This window comes from Diadema antillarum, unplaced genomic scaffold (genome assembly GCF_040938485.1).
Source record: "Diadema antillarum isolate AM-2024a unplaced genomic scaffold, OU_Dant_1.0 seq00000932_RagTag, whole genome shotgun sequence".
Taxonomy (NCBI): domain Eukaryota; kingdom Metazoa; phylum Echinodermata; class Echinoidea; order Diadematoida; family Diadematidae; genus Diadema; species Diadema antillarum.
Window position 1 is genome coordinate 584029 of NW_027271783.1, and position 19563 is coordinate 603591.

The window sequence follows — 19563 nt, forward strand, 5'->3', positions numbered from 1 at the left end:
TATATATATATATATGAGAGAGAGAGAGAGGATTAATAAGTCTACTACAAGGGGATAAACTATAATTTCAACTGTTCGCAAATTTCTCATAAATTTTGATCTTTATACAGTTGCCAGTTTTCTCTTCATTCTCCAAGGGGCACATGAAAAAAAAAAACCATGATAATACCATTCTTTTGACTCCATTGTTTTATTACTATTTTATTTTTTTATTTTTTACAAATCACTTTAAATCGAGTAATTGAACTCATGGTCCTAATGAAAATGGCATGTTTATGGTTTCTTACATCATTATACTATTTTTTTCCGAACTCTGACCGCTTTTCGTAGAGTTTATTGATGACGCAATATCTAACATTCTTAATGCATTTTCAGATCTGGACACTAATTACTTTTCGTAATGAATGGAATTTATAAAATTTCACGGTGTTCCTTGTTTGATTACGTACAGTATCTAGTAAGTTTACAAGCCTATTTTTGTATCCATTGTCCAAATAGTTTCAAGAGCTTCTCCAATTAACTGAACCTCTTGCACCGATTTAATTCGAAGTTAATATCTTCATCAGATCATTACTGTTCCGTCCAGACAAAAGCGGGAGGACGTATCGAATCGTGTTGAAGGATAAAATATTCAAACGCAGTCTGATTTAGTATAGCCTTGTAGAGCACGGTTGTAAGTCGATCTGGTAGACCGGAAGCACTTGGAACCAGCCATGTCACATTTGCACATCTCCACTGCGCACTGCGCGTAGACGTAGTCAGGGCTATACGCGCTTTCGTCCACTGTGGGGAGGGAAAGGAGGGAAATTCGGTATAGGCTTAATCAGACAACTTCATGAGAACGATCCCTCAAAATAGTGCGCTACTTTGGTCTAAAAAACTATTCTGATATCAAATAAATGTTATTTATGATTGGTTGAAAACCTTTGAAATTATTGGTCCCGATCTCAAATAATTGTTATTCATGATTGCTTGAAAAGCTTTCAAAATTATTGGTCTAACTATCAATGATTCAATTCAATTCGATTCAATTCAATTCAATTTATTTAAATATTTCTCAACGAAGGAATGTACATCAAATGTAATAAAATGAATTGCATCATAATATCCGGCTTGGATGCACAGTAAATTAATGTAAACATATAATACATGGCGGTCAATCTTCGTAGGTTTGGCTCTATTAGCAAAGCGTACGGAAACATTGAGCGAAGCTGCCCTGTGATATCGACGAGGTCTTTGTGTTATTAAATGCTGCGACACTCTGAAATCACTTTGGCAGACCCATAATGCAGAGAGGGCAAGTTTCTCAACTGGCTAGGAGACGGTGGGAGTGAAATAGAAACTACAATTTAGCGAAGCAACACAAGGGATGGGCGTGGAGCGGATTCCCCCCCCCCCCCCATTTACCTTTTGTTTGATTTTGGAATTGAAATTGTGCAATTTGGTGCACACCTATTGTACAATCTTTTCGTGATGGAGGTGGTCCTGCAAAACATTCACAAATTTTTGTCACAATTTTGGTCAATTATTGATGGCAAAATCTTTAAAGACCATCGGATTATTCGCTAAAGGAAAATAGATGTAAGATACAGCCAAGTATAGGTATCCTCAAGCCATAAAAAAGGAAAAAAAATCATTTTACTAAGATCAGCACAAGCAGACTTGTCGTCCAATCAATGATTGATTTGCCGCGATTGTTTTGTTGTTTTTTATTCGGGTGGGGGGGGGGGGGAGGGCGTGAAAAAAATGATTCCTGGCCGGGTGGGCGTGAGATGGGTTGTTGGATAGTTAGACCGCGTAGGCGTGAGACTTAGTAACTCTGCATAATGGTGTTATATTAGAGATTAAAAAAAATATACAGTATGATCCAAACTCAGGATCATACCCCTCATCTCAAGACTTACAGCCTCAGCCTCAAATGAAAATAAACATTCAATATGTTCCCTCCACCCTGCTGGCTATAGTCATCCCCAAAGTGAATGTCGACTCGTCCACTTACTGCACTTGACGTCTGCTTCAGCGGTTCTACAATTAGTAGCCTCGTACTTGTAGGGAATCATGAAGGTCTGAAGGTAGCCCCGACACATGTCACTGGCCTGAACTGTCGTGTAACATTGGTCGTGGGTTTGGCAACACCTGTTTCGAGAAGTACATAAACCATTTAGATAATTGGCCCGGGTCCGATTACAGTGAGCCGAATGGCTTTCATTTATCAGCGTTGAGCCATGTCAGCGACCGCAGTTGTTAGCGTTTGCTTTTCGTAAAATAAAGAGAAGAAATGAGGTAGGGATGTAATTATATTTTCTAATTAGCGATGTTGCTTTTTGTTAAAAGTCTAGGAGGTTTTTTTTGAAGGGAAATCTATCAATCTGTTTATCACCTCCGATATATCTGCTTTTCTGATTACAACGTGACCGTTATAATTTAGACATGACAACAAAATCATGACTTGGAAAATAAAGAAACATTTTTTTTTTCTATAACATGAAATAAAAACATAGAAGCTTTGATGTCATCACCAATATGGCGATACATAAATGAAAAGATTATAACTTCCTTTTCCTTTAATTTTCTGAAATTGATTTCATACCTGTGGAAGGCCTCTATCCTCACCATAGATGACAACACAGAGGGGAAAAAAGCCTTCTTATATCCAGCGATATCGGTTTCAATGATAATAACTGCAGAACAGATTGACAGGTTTTCCTCAAAACTAATCAATATGTCCTAGTAATATTTTCTGCATTCACAAACCTACATAATTTATTAATGTGAAATTAGGCATATTGCTCTTTCAATGTCTTTTTTTCCTTGTCGTCACTTTTTTTAACCTAAAGTCAATCTATTGATCAAATCGTGCGATGCACATTTACAGAATTCAGCTATCTTTGATAAGGAATTGATAAAATGGGAACTGGGAAAACGCTCTCTATTTGAGCAACCCGAGGTCGGGTTTTAGGTCTACCTGTCCGTGTCGTCCAGCGGGGTTCCATCACCACCGATTCCGCAGTAACACCCATAGTCGAAGTAATTGTACACGGCTCTTTTCACGGACATGTCGAGGAGGCACGAGTACATCATTGTGAATTGACCAACGTTCTGCGTTTGCGCACACTCAACAGAGCGCACTAAAAATAATGATAATCATAATAAAAAATCACGTGCAAAATACAGACCCGAAGGCCATTAAAATTGTCCGTTCAATATGGAAGAATCGAAACATTGTAGATCTACACCCATGCAACAGTGGGCTTTTATTTCAAAATGGAACTTAAAAAGAATCTATAAAGACTGACATAAAACGAAGTTGAATGCTCACGGAATCAATGAACCATCACAGTAGATCAGTGAACAAAATCGCTTGAATTTGAAGCCCTCTTTGTTCAATTCGAATGCAAACATGCCAAATATAATGAAATTTGGCGGGAAAAGATTTGTTTTGGTCACTACTCAGCTTTTACGGTTCATTTCATGGGGGTGTTTCATAAAGCTGCTCGTAAAGTTACGAGTGACTTATGAGCGACTGGTGATCACTTCTTGTGCTGAATTATGGAAATTCTGATAAGTATAGCACATCAGAACTGATCACCAGTCGCTCGTAAGTTGTTCGTAACTATACGAACAGCTTTATGAAACAGGGCCCTGGTCATTAATTTTAGAGTCTATTTCATTCAATTTTGAGAAAAATCTATTCAATTTGATAACACAAATTTGGAATTCTACAGATAACTGGCGCTATAGATGTTGTTTCATCATCGTCATCATCATCATTCAATTCGCGTAAGCTGGATTAGAGGTTCAATTTCGACCCAATTTCAATTTCACTTATAGGAACACAGCTTCGCACTTTGTTGAACGTTCGAATTCAATCAACATATAAAGATGTTTTCTACCGGTCTTTGTTTCTCTGTGATATACTGGACTATATAATTTAATTTCATTTCAGAGTCTCATTTAATCGGTTAATTTCAATTGATTTTACGTATTTCTTTCCTGTTAACCGTTCTTCCACTTTCAATATTTAATAGTGTTGATGTATACATTTAGAAAGAGACATCTTAATGTCCACATCCTTAGTTTATCTCGCAAGATGCAGACCCTGGCGATTTAAACTCATCAAAATCCAATATGATATAAACATACTGTGATTTTTATGTTTGTACACTTCATACAAATATGATTACATACAGATGTTGTGACTGCTTAGTATTTCAGTCAACATACTTAATTACTGCAGTTCATGAATGAATAGCAAATAGATATGTATTTGATCAAATCAGTTAAAACTTAAAGTGTAAGGGTTTTTTTTTTTTAAAAAGAGTGATTTAGCTCCGTGAAGAGTAAATACTATTTCTATTGCTTTATTGACCTACAGAACTCTAGTCGACCTGTGGAAAATACAGTATCGCCATTGTATATTATATCAAGTTATGTTATATTATATCATATTGTATTATATCATATTATGTCATATTATATTGTATTATACATTATATTATATTATATCATATTACATTACATTATATTACATTATATCTTATTATATGAAATTATTATTATTATTATTATTATCATCTTAATCATCATTTCGTTTTTATCATACACATACATAATGTATTAAATGATGATGACTAGAGGTAGTTTGTAATAACACTAAACAAGAATGAAGGGTTTCAAAATCTCACCAAATGCTCCCAGGAGAAGGAGAAGAGACACACACCAAACAGTCTTCATGATTCCTGCGATGCGACGGGCGAAAGATTAAAAAATGATTCGAGCCAAACGAAGAGTGCCGCCGAAATGAATATCTTGACACAATTGTTACCAGCAAGACGACAGACCGACACTGATAACCCGATGAATCATTAGCTTCAAGCAGTTATACTCGCCATATGTCTAATGTTATATCTCACTTATCTCACAACGCTTACGAATGCAAACAAACACACGCTCACACGCTTCGCACGCAGACACGCACACAAGCACTCGAAAGCTTCCAACTTTTCTTTCCATGACTTTTTTTTCTTTTTACTTCATGCCCGAAACGTCTTATTGCATGCTGTATGGGTTCATATATCTAGTGTGAACGAACTTTGAATAAAGTTGTAGCTCATGTGACTTATTAATAGAAATGAGATGTTCGGTAGTCACTAGGCGTTGCTAACTCATTCACTGCCAGATGAGACCAACGTGTTAAGAATGCCGATGGTACCAACAAGGAGTGGTCTTATGAGGGTTAGACAAACTTGTTATGGTTATTTACCAATGTGGCTACACTCGAGAGTCGGAAAGCTGTTGCATTTAGCGGCAGTGTGAATGTTTTTATGCACTTTCATTTCTATCCCTATGAATATTCAAATGAGCGAGTTGATGATATCATACCCTCACAATTTTTCCTGTTTATCATCTTGAAATTCGGAAAAAAAATGTTATTTTTATCTAATACAAGTAAAAGCATGTTCTCATACTAAGATCCAGCAGAGTTTACTATTCTGTTCTATTTTATTTTGGGATTATTTCAAGACAAGTTTTATATTTACACAGTTGAAAATATAAGATTTTCGTCATTCATGTATATGAAACAAATAAGAAATTGAGGGAGCATGACATCGTCAACTTGCTCATTTGAATATCTATAAGGACCGGTCAAAAAATGTTTTCAAAAAAAAAAAAAACAAACGTGAAATTTCAAAATGTCATATCTTCCTTATTTCTTATCCGATTTTTGTCATTTCTGTATTGTTTTGTTGAGATTGTTTTCTTTCTTTTGAAGTTTATTTATTTTGGGGATGGATTTCCTCTTTAATTGTTACCACTGAAAGAGTAATTGATACTATTCAAACTGCTACTTCAGCAACAACCACCACTAGAAGTTCATCCTTTCCGATGTACGAATGCGACATCCGTTACTAAATCACAACGGATATAAAGCAACGATATTATGCATTTCGTGCATTCATCAATTGCTTCGTTTGGACGTTTGAAAGCGTAAAACCTTTCAGAATGTAGATTAATATTTTTGTCTCTGAAGCGACGCCTGCTTATGATTCCTATGAAATATTTGATAACATTTACGACTGGTTGTAAGTAGTTTGTGCTCCGCATTTAAAGAGGTGATGCAGGTGTTGTCTTTGCGTTGATTTACCAACGACGTAATCATATCCGATTTGACACAATATTTCAGTCTTGTTTCTCTTATAGAATAACAGTGCCTCAATGAGTGGATGCTTTTTTATGCAGTATGGTACTCAGTTGGTTAATTAAACAAAATAGACAAATGTACTATATATCATACATAAATGAAGAAATAAACTGGTAATGCATTTTTGGCAAAAAAAAACGAGTTTATTCGACTCGAATTTTCAGCGGCCTCCGCCTTCTTCCGCAGTCTTGACAATAACGGTATCAAAACAAAATAAAACAATGCCGTCATTGTCAAGCCTCCTGAAGAAGGTGGAGGCCGCTGAAAATTCGAGTCGAATAAACTCTTTTTTTTTAAATTGGAAAATAATTGATTACCATTTTATTTCTTCATTTCTTCGTGGAGCCAATATGTGAATTCTCAACATGTAATTATGTTTATGTATAATGCTGTAACCTATACATGTATTTATACACACCGTGGTATAATGTGGTTTATGTATATATATATATATATATAATGTATATATATATATCTATTTATTTATCATCATATGAGAGAAAGAGAGGTTAATGAGTCTGCTACTATAGAGCATTAACTATCACTTCAACTTTTCACAAATTTGTCATAAATTTTCCTCTTTAAATGAGAGAGAATCGGATGCTATAGCTTTCTCTTCACTCTCCAAGGGACACATGAAAAGAATATGATATCACCATTCATTTGATTCCTTTTGTTTTTTGTTTATTATTCATAAATCACTTTCAAATTAAGCAATTGAATTCATCGCTAATGTAATGAAAACGGTATTAGTTATGATTTCTTTTCTCATTTCTTTCTGAACTCTGACCGCTTTTCGTACAATTTAGCCGTGACGCATTGTGTAGCATTCTCTATGCATTCTCAAATTTGAATACCAATCACTTTGTTTGAAATGGACATTTTAAGAGTAGATGGCATCCCTTATGGTTATGATTACCAAGTTTACAAACCGAGTTTTTTTTTTATATCCCTTGTAAATAGTTTCAAGAGTTTCTCCGATTAACCGAACCTCTTGCCCCGATTGAATTAAAAGCGATAATCTGTGTGAGATCTATATTCCGTCCAGGTATGAGTAGGTAGACGTATTTATGGATCCGCGCTGATGCGGACAGTCTTTAGACGCAGTCTGACTGTTTGTAGCGCCGAAGATCCGGGTTGTAAGTCGACCTGGCCGACCGGAAGCACTTGGCACCAGCCATGTCACATTTGCACATCTCCACTGCGCACTGCGTGTAGGCGTAGTCAGAGCTATACGCGCTCTCGTCCACTGTGATGAAAGAAAGTGAAGAAACTCTGTACAGGCTGGATCAGAAAACTTCATTAGAAGGATCCCTCGAAAAAGCGCGCTATTTTGGTTCAGAAATTATCTTGATTAGATGTCAAATCAACGCTTTGTAATTGGGTAAATTAAACCCCCAAAATGATTAGTAGAAATACTTGCATAAAAAGCATAAAAGCAAAGCGTACGGGAATATAATTGAGCAAAGCTTCGTATGTGCTGCCGAGGTCGTGATGGTAAAACTGCAAAAATGACTTTCCCCAAAGTTCATATTCAAGTTATTGCGTCACTCTGAAATCATTTTGATTGGCCCATAATCTAGCTATAAAAGATGGTGAAATACGCAGTATGCCCCAACCTCACCATTATAGCCCTCATCTCAAGATTTTTAATTTCCCTGAGTAAGAAATGAAACCATTCGAAATAAACATTTAGCATATCCTCCACCCTGCTAGTCATCCCCAAAATGAATGTCGACTTACTGCACTTGATGTCTGCTTCACTGCTTCCGCAATCATTCAACTGATACTTGTAGGGAATGATGTACGCCTGATTATAGCCCCGACACATGTCACTGGTCTGTACCCTCGTGTAACAGTGGTCGTGGGTTTCGCAGCACCTGCAGTGAAGGTTGCAGTTCGTTATTCCGAAGGTTCGTTCATCGGAAAACGAAATAAGGCTCGTAATTCCGAAAGTTTGTTAGCACGCACCCTCTTTTCCTTATTTGAATTCACGTACCCTTGAAAAATAAGGATCCTCTTTCATTTTTGGATAAACGAACCCCTGGAATAACGAACATCGGTAGTAGAGACGTACATTGACCCGGGTCATGATCAAGATTTCAGTGAGCCGAATGACGTTAATTATCATCGTTGCCTTGAATATCATGTCAGCGACTACACCTGTTAGTGCTTGTTTTTTTGTAAAAAATATGAACGAGAGATGAAGCTATTCCGTTACCAGCGATATTGTGTTTTTTTTTTTCTCTCTCTCTTTTGTTAACATCCGGGGATGTGAACTTGTATGCGAAATCTAGTAATGCACGCATTACAAATTCATCAATTTGCCTTTTTTCCTGATTACAAAGTGAACTATCCAATAGTAGAATAACAAAATAGAGAAGCACTTAATCATTTTATAACGTTTGCACAGAGCAAACTATATTTTCGCCCATTGCAGAAGATGAAACAAAGAAACTTTGCTATTATCACCAATTTGTAAAACCTAAATGAAAAGCTTGGCTTTCTTTTCTTTTAATTTCTCCTTTGAAAGACTTCCATCCATACCGACGATAACAATATAGAGGGTTTCAACTGAAGGTTTTCAACAACGACAAAAAAAAAATCTATTTGCAGAAAAGATGATCCGATTATCTTACAATCTCATCAACGTGTTCTACTAACATTTCGTTATTTACTCGTCTCACAGATATATGAGTATAAATTGCCCTTTATTTTTCTCATTGCCATATTTTGAAAGATCAAAAATTCATCTATAACAATATGTTCATATTATGCACATTGACAGAATTTGCCTTTGATAAGGAATGAATCAAATTGATACTGTATGGGTATAACGGGAGCAGCCCGAAAGTTTGGTCGAAAGGAGGTCGGGTTTTCTTTATATAGGCTTACCTGTCCGTGTCGTCCAGTGGGGTTCCATCTCCTCCAAATCCGCAATAGCATCCGTAGCCGATGTAGTCGAGCCCAGATCTGATCACGGACGTGTCCAGGACGCAACTCATCATCACTCCGAACTGAACAACGTTCTGCGTTTGGGCACACTCGACAGAGCGAGCTGAAACACACAATTTAATGTCAAAGTATCGTCACAAGGGCCATCAACATTGCCATGCAGTGTCAGATGAAAAAATCGCGACATTGTCATGACTACAACCGTGCAATATTGGCCGATTGGTTTCCTTATGAATCAAAGTGGTGCCTACGAATTTCAGAAAACTGAATTCCATGGCACCTTATATTTACGTTTATATTATGCCTTAAAAGAATGCAATTTCCAATAAACCCGTAATCGTATATTAAAAGTGACGATGATGACACAGTCATGAAAGAAAAAACAAACAAACATCAATATCATTTTATAAGAAAGACAATTTTGGTAAGAGAAGCTAAATGATTATTTAGCATTAATGAAAACGAAATGCACTCCTGCCCTTTGTTGATTTTCAGAGCAAAAATCTATTTCTAATTCAATATTTGTTTTTTCATCTTTGATCTTGACCGCTGATGAGAAGTAGATGGCCTACCTGCCCATATGTCATGTCATTATTATCATGATTATTGTTATTATTATTATCATTATTATTATTATTATTATTATCATCATAATTATTATCATTATTATTATTATCATCATCATTGTTATTATCATCATAATTGTTATCATCAAAATCATGATGATCATTATAGTTATCATCATTTCATCATATTATAATGCACAGTATACTTTGTATTTATTCACATTAAACAAAATGTTCAAATGCAATAGGGGTCATATATTAGATTCGATTCTGCAAGAAAAGAGAATAATTATGCATTATAATACACAGATTGCAACGTATACCAATAAGACAAAGTGGAGGGGTGTACTAGGAATTTTTAGCTTCTAAGATTTGGAACCCATGACGATTAAAACATCAAAATCAAATATGATATGAACATGATATAATTAAAGCGAGCCAATATAAAGAAATAAAAGCATAGAACATTCTAACATTAAATTCTGACTAGATACTTGGTATTTCAGTGAACATTCTTTTATTAATGCAGCTAGTTCATGAATGAAAAATAGACAAGATATTTGGTAAAAATTTTTTACAAAAGTTTTTTTTTTTAAGTTTTTCAAGAAGTGATCTAAATTGGCTAGGAGTAACTTCCCTCTTTGTGGTTTTATCTAAAGAATTAGAATTTTTTAGTTCTATGAAAAATGCAATTTCGCTATTATCATTAATATTTTATAACGGATGATGAGTAAGAGCTGTTTAACACATCAGAAGAAGGGTCTCAAAGTCTCACCAAATGCTCCCAGAAGAAGAAGAGACACACACCAAACAGTCTTCATGATTTCTGTGATACAATGGGCGAAAGATTCCAAAGTGATGCGAGCTGAACGAACAGTGCCGTCGGAATGATGGTTTTGACACGACTGAGGGCGTCAATAGGCTGCTATGAGTCTTGCCTATTTGCTGGCGACGAAGGGACTAAGCAATGAGACGACGGGCCGAGACTGATAAGCCGATAAATCATTAGATTCAAGCTTTCATGCTTGCCAATTGATATGTCTAACGCGTCCAATATTATTTCTCACTTATCACAACGCTTTGTACATGCAAGCAAACACACACGCTCACATGCTCTCCACGCCGACGCGCACTCAAGCACTCGAAAGGTTCCAACTTTTCTCTCTTATCTGAAACTTAATAGTAAGTTTTACTCCATGGGCAAGTCGTCCTAATGCATGGGCTCATATCTAGTGTGAACAAACTTTGAGTAAAGTTGTAGCTCATTCGACTCATTGATTCAAATGAGATATTCCGTAGTCACTATAGGGCGTGGCTTGAGCATCTACTACCGAGGGTTAGTTTCTTCACAGTGCCGATGGAACCTTCAAGGAGTGGTGTTATAGAGTTCCGGTGAACAAAATAACTTGTTATGCTAACTTTCCAGGGGTGGTTACACCAGAGAGTTGGAATACTGCCATTCAAAGTAAGTGTAAATCATACTTTTACTCTCTTTCATTTCTATTCCTATCATGTTTTCACAAGTAATCCAATTTATCATTCAAGAATAATCAAAATTTTCCATGTAGCATGTGGATTGTATAAATCGACTATTCCTATGTCTGGCAAGTCTTGTATAAACCCCAGACACAGGTTTTTAGTCCTAGATTACAAAATTGGAATATTGCAATAAAAGTGCGTTCTACAACTCATGCTTTAGTTTGGATGTATGAATACTATCATTGATTAATTGGATTAATGATTGTCGCGTTTTATGTACTGATTAATGTGCCTCTTGAGAAAGAATAAAATGAGAAACAAACTGTTTGAGAACATAAACATGGCATAGATGATATCGCAGCCATTTGTAATAGCAATGACGTGGGTCTGTGCTATATTTGGCCTATATACAAGCAAGGTGAACGAATTGTTTATGATTACGTCAAAGCGGAACAAAGATTTTCTGTATCTAGATTATCGTTTAATTGCTATTTTAATCTCTGTTAATATGGGAATGCGCCCATCTGTCGGTAATCCGAGGGCAATGTCACGATACCTGTGATTAGACGTTTTTATCCGGCAGTCACATGTTTGGCTGCTTGGTAGGCAAACCTTCTAACTGTGCTGACATCTTAGTCCTTTCCACTGTGAATTGCGTGTCCCCACATGAGCGAAGAAATCAAGAAAAATCTGCCGAGAAATCGTAATGAAAAGCGGCATCCGTGCAGTCTTTCATACCTTCCCTCATAGGTCGACGGGGGCGCTATTCGAAGATGTCGTTCTACCACCACCTGGAACTTGGCTGCATCCAATTAATCACATAATCAGTGCTCGACCTATTAACTATAGCGTTTATCATACGGGGTACATGTCCATCCTCGTTACGAATTGAATCAAAACCTTTATAGAGATTTTTAGGTTCCTAGTTAAGAAAAAGATCGGTGTGAACCTTGTGAACATCATGGTAATGAGAGAACTGTAGATGATATCCAAAGTTTTATAGACTTTTACAGATACCACACTTTTCATAGGGGAAAAACAATATAATATCAATAACAATAACGATAACAATAACAATGTAATATCTCCAAAGCAATACGGGTGATAACTGGAATGATTGCTGTTTTGATCCTCCTCCTTCTTGTACATGCGTATCAAGGAATTAGATTTCACTGTAGCAACGCGGGAAAATACTTTCATACGAGGCACTCTTTCAGCTGCAGTTCTATCTCCCTCTGACCCATTGTTTTCTCAATTATAATCATTTAAGATTAATGAGATTCATACTTTCCAAACGGCAATATTTATGCACAAATACATGTTAAACCAAATTTCCCCGGTGTTCAATGACTTCCTAATTCCTAATATCAATATTCATTCTTACCAAACTCGCCTTTAATCTGATTATCATCTTGAAAACCCAAGAATTGTTTTAGCACAAAAATCCTGAAAACATCATGGCCCTGATGTTTGGAATTTTTTACCCGATAACCTTAAGCAATCTAGATCCATTCACCTATTTAAAAAGACAGCTTAAAGATATGATGTTAACTCAATAAGTGTCCGAATATTAGAGCAGGTTGCTATTTATCTGTTGTTTTTTCATTTATATAGTTACAGTAAGGGCTCCGAACTCAACGTACACAACAAACATAAACATTAGCACATATTCACAACTCATTTCCACGCAAACACTTCACATTTCGCACAATGCACAACTACACTTTTTCCTTCTTTTTTTTCTCCTCATTCTCCCCCCCCCCCCTCTCTTGCTCTTTATCGCCACTCAATGAGTGGTGACTTGAATATTATATTCTTACTATGTCGTATTGTTTAGACAATCATTTCTGAGACCATTGTCCTCGTCAAGCGTTTGCTTATGATGGTGGTCTCCTGTATTTCTGTTACAGCCAGAGTTGCTTAATTTCTCCTTTCAGGGCCGGCGCACTGTTTTCAAAAGTGTGGGGGCCCACTTCCGGGTTTCATGAGCTAACAAACAAAACAAAAAACAAACAAAAAAAACCGTCCCCGTCCACTTCCGGGTTTCTTCAGCTGACAAGCAAAAAAAAAAAAAAAATGGTCCTCAGCTCATCTCTCCCCGTCCACTTCCGGGTTTCTTCAGCTAACAAGCAAAAAAAAAAAAAAAAAAAAGGTCCTCAGCTCATTCTCTCCCCTCCCATTGTAGTGCCTCTTACGTACTTCCGGGTTGAAAAAAGTGTGGGGGCCCAAAGTGATGACACCTTAAGTATTCCTTTGTATGGTGCACAAAAAGTGTGGGGGCCCGAGCCCCCACGGCCCCCACGGCTGGGCCGCCCCTGCCTTTGAACGACAGATACACGGGATCCTATGTTTGAATAATAAATTTATGCATAAAATATTGCCTGCTTCTTTTCATTTTGCAAAGTGTTACAAAAAATGTTGGATATTTGAATTAATCACTTAGCTGTTTTAAATGTCAGATTGAAATTATACTGTGCTCAATTAGTTCGTTCAATTGACTTTGTATTTCATTTATGTATGAAAAAGAAACTCAGAAATCAAATCAAATCAAATCAAATCAATCAATCAATCAATCAATCAATCAATCAATCAATCAATCAATCAATCAATCAATGAGAGGCGAGATTGGGGAGGAGGTGACCTCTCAAAACACCTCTGGAGTTTTTTGTTTGTTATAAGCAGTCTCCTTGGACATTTCAGTAGCTCAGGTAGTTTTGAAGCCCCCAGGCGAGAAATACCTTCGTGCTTTACTTTTATCTGACAGAAGAATGTCCTTTTAGCATATAATTGCATGAAGTAATCAGAGAAAAGAACATTATCGTAGGAAATGACAACACTTTATTAATCATCAATCATCAAAACTGATCTTGACTCTAAATCCCAATCGCCCCGCCCACCGGGGAAAAAAGAAGCTCCATAGCAAAGTTGTAGTATCACATGACCCTCTGCCGTCATGTTCAGACAGTTATTGTCCCATTTGATTTCTCTAGCATTTGAGTCCTTAATTGTACAGTTGTGAGGAATTGGATCTTTAAAAGATGGATTAGGGAGGAAAAATAAATAACATAGACGTATACATCTATTGCATTATCATCTAAATTATCTAGTATCTTGTCTTGTGGTGGAGTGTTCAACTACCTGCTAGAAAGGCGTTAGCCTTCAATCTTTTCCAACGGATCCTTTGTTGCCTTCTCGTCCTTAATATGTATACATTTATTCATCTCTCTTTATATATGAGTAAAATGATTAACGTTGTTATTATTTATTTAATTATTTATTCATTTGTTTATTTATTCCATTTTCTTTTAGCAGGGTAGCCCTTTCAGCTCACTCGGAACTGCTCTGCCAAGGGGCCCTGCATCACATACAAAATACAATTTGAGTAAAAAACACCAACTGACAAACACGGTAACAAAGAGGAAACATAAACACAAAAGTCCATAGAGCGTACACGAGAAAGGGTTGTACACTAACCAATGAAACAAAAAAAAAAATGAGATGAAAAATAATATAGGTTTTCCCGGCCAATTTCGCACTTTTGTCAGTCCAATTCCTAATTGCTGCATTCAATTTAGCAAAATGTAGCGTAGATGACATGTTCGGCAGTTCAATTTTATGATCTCTTCATTCAAATTCATTTTGGAGCATTCAAATTACCTTTCTCCTCATTCTAATTAAGACTTTTTCAATTGAAATTCGAAAAACAAGCACCATTTCGTTATTCGTTCATTCAATTTAGAATGATAAAGTCACGTGATCACGGACATGCTGCACTCGTTCATTCAAATTCATTTTGGGGCATCCAATTTAACATCTTTTGCAGTCAATTTAGCACGCATGTTTATGCGTTGGTTCTTTCCTTAGTTTGTTCTTTCAACAAAGTTATTGTTTTGCAAACGTCATTACATTTCATATTTTCGTACTCGTTTTAGAGATTTTGGCAACACCTTTTTTTTCTTCAATGTGCTTAGTGAGTCTTCCAGTCCGAAGTGCATCATGTGGCCACAACTTATCTGGCCGTTGAGCGCTTTATTCCGAGTGTGTCGGCCAGTTCTAGGAAGTTATGGTTATGATCATCAAATGTTCCTATAATTCTTTTTCTGTCTTCTTGAGGAATACGTCTGTATCTAACTTGTGCTGTCATGACTGTAAGAAGATGAAGTTAATCTGTAGTTTTGGTACATGTAGGCCTAAAATGACAAGTGTGAAAGAAAGGGGGCGTTACAGAACAACAAACTCGAGTTATATAGGGTCAAAAATATGATACTTTTACTGCTTAACAGTGCGTGGATGAAACAAAAAGTCACATAGAAATACGCGTTTAAATGTTATCACCTTGTCAAGAAAGAAATAACATGACGTTAATTTGAATGAACATGTTTGGAATTTGACTGCCCATACGCGAAATTGAATGACTGAAATACCCCTTTCGGCCAGTGCTGGCGAATTTGAATGACGGAAGAGCAGGTGCCAATTTGAATGCCCGTTTTACGAATTCGAAAGGCACATGTGCAAATTTCATTGATCGAAATGCTAAATTGAACGACCAACTTGCAATTTTGAATGACAGAATGTGCAGTGACGAGGATTTTCGCTAAATTGAATGAACCTTTTATCAAATGGACTGACAAAAGTGCGAAATTGGCCGGGAAAACCTATAGTAAAGAAAAAACTCACACACACATGCACACACACACACACACACACACACACACACACACACACAAGCACACTTTCACCTCCACACCAGTACACCAGCACTTACCCAAGCCTGCACACACCCATACACAAGCACACATACACACAAACAAACACACCCATGCTTACATACTCCTATGATGTCTAAAGTCTATTATTAAAATAAACATTTTGCAATGCCGTTTGAATGAGCTAACCGAGGTAGCGTTTCGAATGAAATCAGGTACGTCGTTCCAAAGTTTAGATCGATGATAATAAAAAGATATCTTGTAATATTCAGTTTTAGGAAGATCAATATTTAGAGGACAGCTAATTGCATATCTAGTTTGAAAAAGGGGATTTCGTTTTGTTATTAAAGATTGAAAATACGTTGGGGTCACTCCATAGACAACTTTATATGTACAAAAACACAATATTGATAGTGGATTCTCCGGTTCACTGATTGCCAGTCTAATATCTGAAGCATTATCTTGTGTGTATTATACCGTTCATATTTGTTAATTTCGATGAGATCATAAAAAGCACTTCCGGCACGAGGTGACGAAGTTGATGGAATTATTGAAAATGAAGTATAGTCTGGAAAAAAAAAAACAACAACACCCGAAATTCTTTTTAGCTCACATATCAACCCTTACATTGTTTTTAAAGGTATATATGCTGTCTCGATAAACTGAAAAAAAAAGAGCTCCTTTGAGGGGAGAAGAAAGTTATGGCGATGATCATTTAATGATAATGATGATGAAGATGAACACGGTTATTTCTAATTACCTGACGATACAGTTTATTGGACGATGTAAATATCTGCGACCATGAATTGATCGATGTTTCTTTAAAAAATAATTTCCCTAATGAGACCTGCTCTGTCAAATGAAGATGTGGGTCCAATTGTATTGAAGTGCAAATTGACTTGTTGGATCACAAGAGCCTTTATGAATGAAATGTATTCTAAGTTTTAATTTAGGCCATTAAAGCCTACAGATTATCCTGTGGAGAGGTTTGCCATGACAAAAAAAAAGACAAATGGATGGATGTACATATAGGTTTTTCCGTATTCATCTGTCTTTTTGTGCAAAACATCAAAGTAATATGCTGTAGCGAAATGTAGACAAAACACGACGACGCTTCCTTCGGCGCTTAATATACATGATACGTCACAAAGATTCTATGATTATTCAAATTCATGAAAGTCTTCCGTCGAGATGCTTATTTACGTCGATGTAGGGCAATTTGTCAATCAGTTGCGATTCTACGATTGTTTGTTTGTTTGTTTGTCTTAGTTCCGTCATGACGAGAAAGTCGAACTCCTTGCCACTTTCAGAAAATATATAACAGAAGAGCTGATTAGAATTCATCACTCTTAACGTAAACTTGCCGAGAAGGCCTGTGAAAAGTGAGTGAAAAGAAAAACAAAATATGCAAAGTGAAAAAAAAATGTATTTCAATTATGAGCTATCTCTGCAGTCCGTATCTGGAGGCAACTAAACCAAAACCACCAAGGATACATGATATTAAAAATCTTTTATCGCCATAAAGTGCTATCATAAATTCGGTGCTATGAATAAAAAACAACTCCGTGCACATTACAAGACAAAATAATAATGTAGCAAGGCCATTCACGTAACCCCTCAAAATAAAGGCATTAATGCAAGCAGGTGTTCTTATTCTAATACTGTGCTCAAGACATGCAAGATGTATTAAGATCTTCGCCGTACTATATTTAGACACTTCACCGCGGCACTGTAAACATGGCCGACAGCGGCAGTATTGTGCAGTGATGTTGCTTGTCATAGCTGTTAGACTTACTACTATTTCATCTATCTCTTTATCAATTTGTCTGTCTTCGATTTTAACTGGGGTTGAGATGATTCCTGGTGCATGCAAATATTACAAATTACGACCGTAGCTCAGAACAGTTTCATTACAGTCAGCCGTGTGCCAAACATGTTTATTGCAAGAGCGAGAGATCATGCTCTAAAACGATTTTTTTTTGTGACCCCGGAAGGAAACTATTGCAAGGGTCATGAGTTCTTGCGATGACGCTACGCTGTCCCGACTTGATTCGTAGTCATCCCGACGCTCCTATCAGCTGCCTCCACTTTGTTAGTCTTGCTGCTCTTTGAAACAGTCACCAATATCATGGCACTGATGGAAACTTCCAGAAACCTCTGACAGGTATTGAAGGCCAGCCAGGGCCAGGGTCGGAGGGCTGATGGCCGGAAGGACTTGTTCAGAATCGACGAGGTCCAGTAGAGATTGCCTGTGGTCAGACACGCACCTATGGCAGCGCTGGTGAAGATAATGGTGTTTAGCCGCCGCATCTTTGAGTCGTCACCAGAGTTTCGCTGGTCGGACGTCGTTGTCTGCCCGCTGCTGCTCGCCATTAGGTTGCTTTTGATTTTCCACCAAACCATCATGAAGCCGACGAAAAGGAGGATGCCCCAGAGGATGAACAGCAACTGACAGACGGTGATGGCGTACTTTGCAGAGTTGTTATAAGCTACCAGGAAATCGGAGAAGATGACGTAACTGAGACTGACGCTGATGATGGCGCAGAGGACGGACGGACGCTGTATACGAGGGGGCGCTAGAGACAGTCGCGTTGTTTCAAGGAGCAACAGGAGAAGGATGCTGAAAGAGGACACCAGGGATGGCCAACCTAGAGACCAGAGAATGACCCCAGATGGGCACACCAGGATCTTTCTCGTGCCGTAGGGGTCAATTCCGATGGACATTGTCCTTGCGCCCGTTGCGACGAACACTAGGGAATGGAGGGCGATTCGGAGACTGGACAGCCGTTGCGAGGTGACCTGCTCGCCTCGCTCTCCGCTCTTGCATCGCCTCCATACCAGAATTGAGAGCATCCCGCAGGAAAATGTGGCCAGAGAGGCGAACGCTATGGTGAAAGTCACCACGTGGACCGTCCACAAGGCACCCCACGCGGCAAAGGCATCCGGCCAGACGGGATGGGGAGCCGGCCACTTGCATCGCGGGGAGGACGGGGGATTGTCATTGGAGACCGTGACGTTGCTGAGCCAAACCTCAAAGTCCGTTGTGTTCGTCGCCATTCCTTCTGCAACATGAATAATGTAGATAATATCATTTGATATATGACATGATCTTCATCGACAGAATATTGGTCTTGTAATATGAGAGACAGACATGCATAATCGAGTAAACTTTTCAGACATATAAAATTAGGCAAAAATAGCCACTATATAGAGGTTTTCCTGTTTCCCTTCAGCAGCCGTTGTTGACAGGTTTAACTCATATCATAGTTTTGACGAATTCTTCTGTGGATAGCACATCAGTCAGATGCTCTCCCTATAATATGTGGGTTTTTTTTACGTCAGCAAATGATAAGCAATGACAAAGGACAGAGCAATGATTTTCTTTTTCTTTTTTCTTCAATGCTATGTCCTATTCGTATGTTCTGTGACGCGTGCTGACATTACGGAAATGTGATTTAGGGAAACAGCGTGTAATGAAATTAGGAAAGTGGGATTGTGGGGCACTCACTAAGGTACAAACACACTGAAGCTATGTTTTGTACTGTAGTCAGGAGTGGACATGAATGTGATGCTGCCACTCTTCCGCCGAAATTTCAAGTTTAAGGTATGCGTTGAATGGGACTATTCAACCCTTCAGATTTCGTTGTTTGGGAAT

General features: G+C 37.6%; 3 protein-coding genes across 3 annotated transcripts; all 3 read right to left on the bottom strand.

The window, feature by feature from the left end:
* Positions 1–631: 631 nt before the first annotated feature.
* On the bottom strand, positions 632–3081 carry LOC139741501 (phospholipase A2 AP-PLA2-I-like). The gene is made up of 3 exons (XM_071652083.1): positions 2966–3081; positions 2000–2136; positions 632–783 (listed from the first exon to the last, which is right to left on the bottom strand). Exons 1-3 carry the CDS (start codon positions 3079–3081, stop codon positions 632–634), a joined length of 405 nt encoding a protein of 134 aa, XP_071508184.1.
* A 4218-nt stretch (positions 3082–7299) lies between these two features.
* Positions 7300–9246, bottom strand: LOC139741502 (phospholipase A2 AP-PLA2-I-like). The gene is made up of 3 exons (XM_071652084.1): positions 9098–9246; positions 7946–8082; positions 7300–7451 (listed from the first exon to the last, which is right to left on the bottom strand). The coding sequence occupies exons 1-3, from the start codon at positions 9208–9210 to the stop codon at positions 7300–7302; spliced, it is 402 nt and encodes a 133-aa protein (XP_071508185.1). The 5' UTR covers positions 9211–9246.
* Positions 9247–17939: 8693 nt separating this feature from the next.
* LOC139741503 (uncharacterized) lies at positions 17940–18965 on the bottom strand. The gene has a single exon (XM_071652085.1). It carries the CDS (start codon positions 18963–18965, stop codon positions 17940–17942), a length of 1026 nt encoding a protein of 341 aa, XP_071508186.1.
* Positions 18966–19563: the final 598 nt, after the last annotated feature.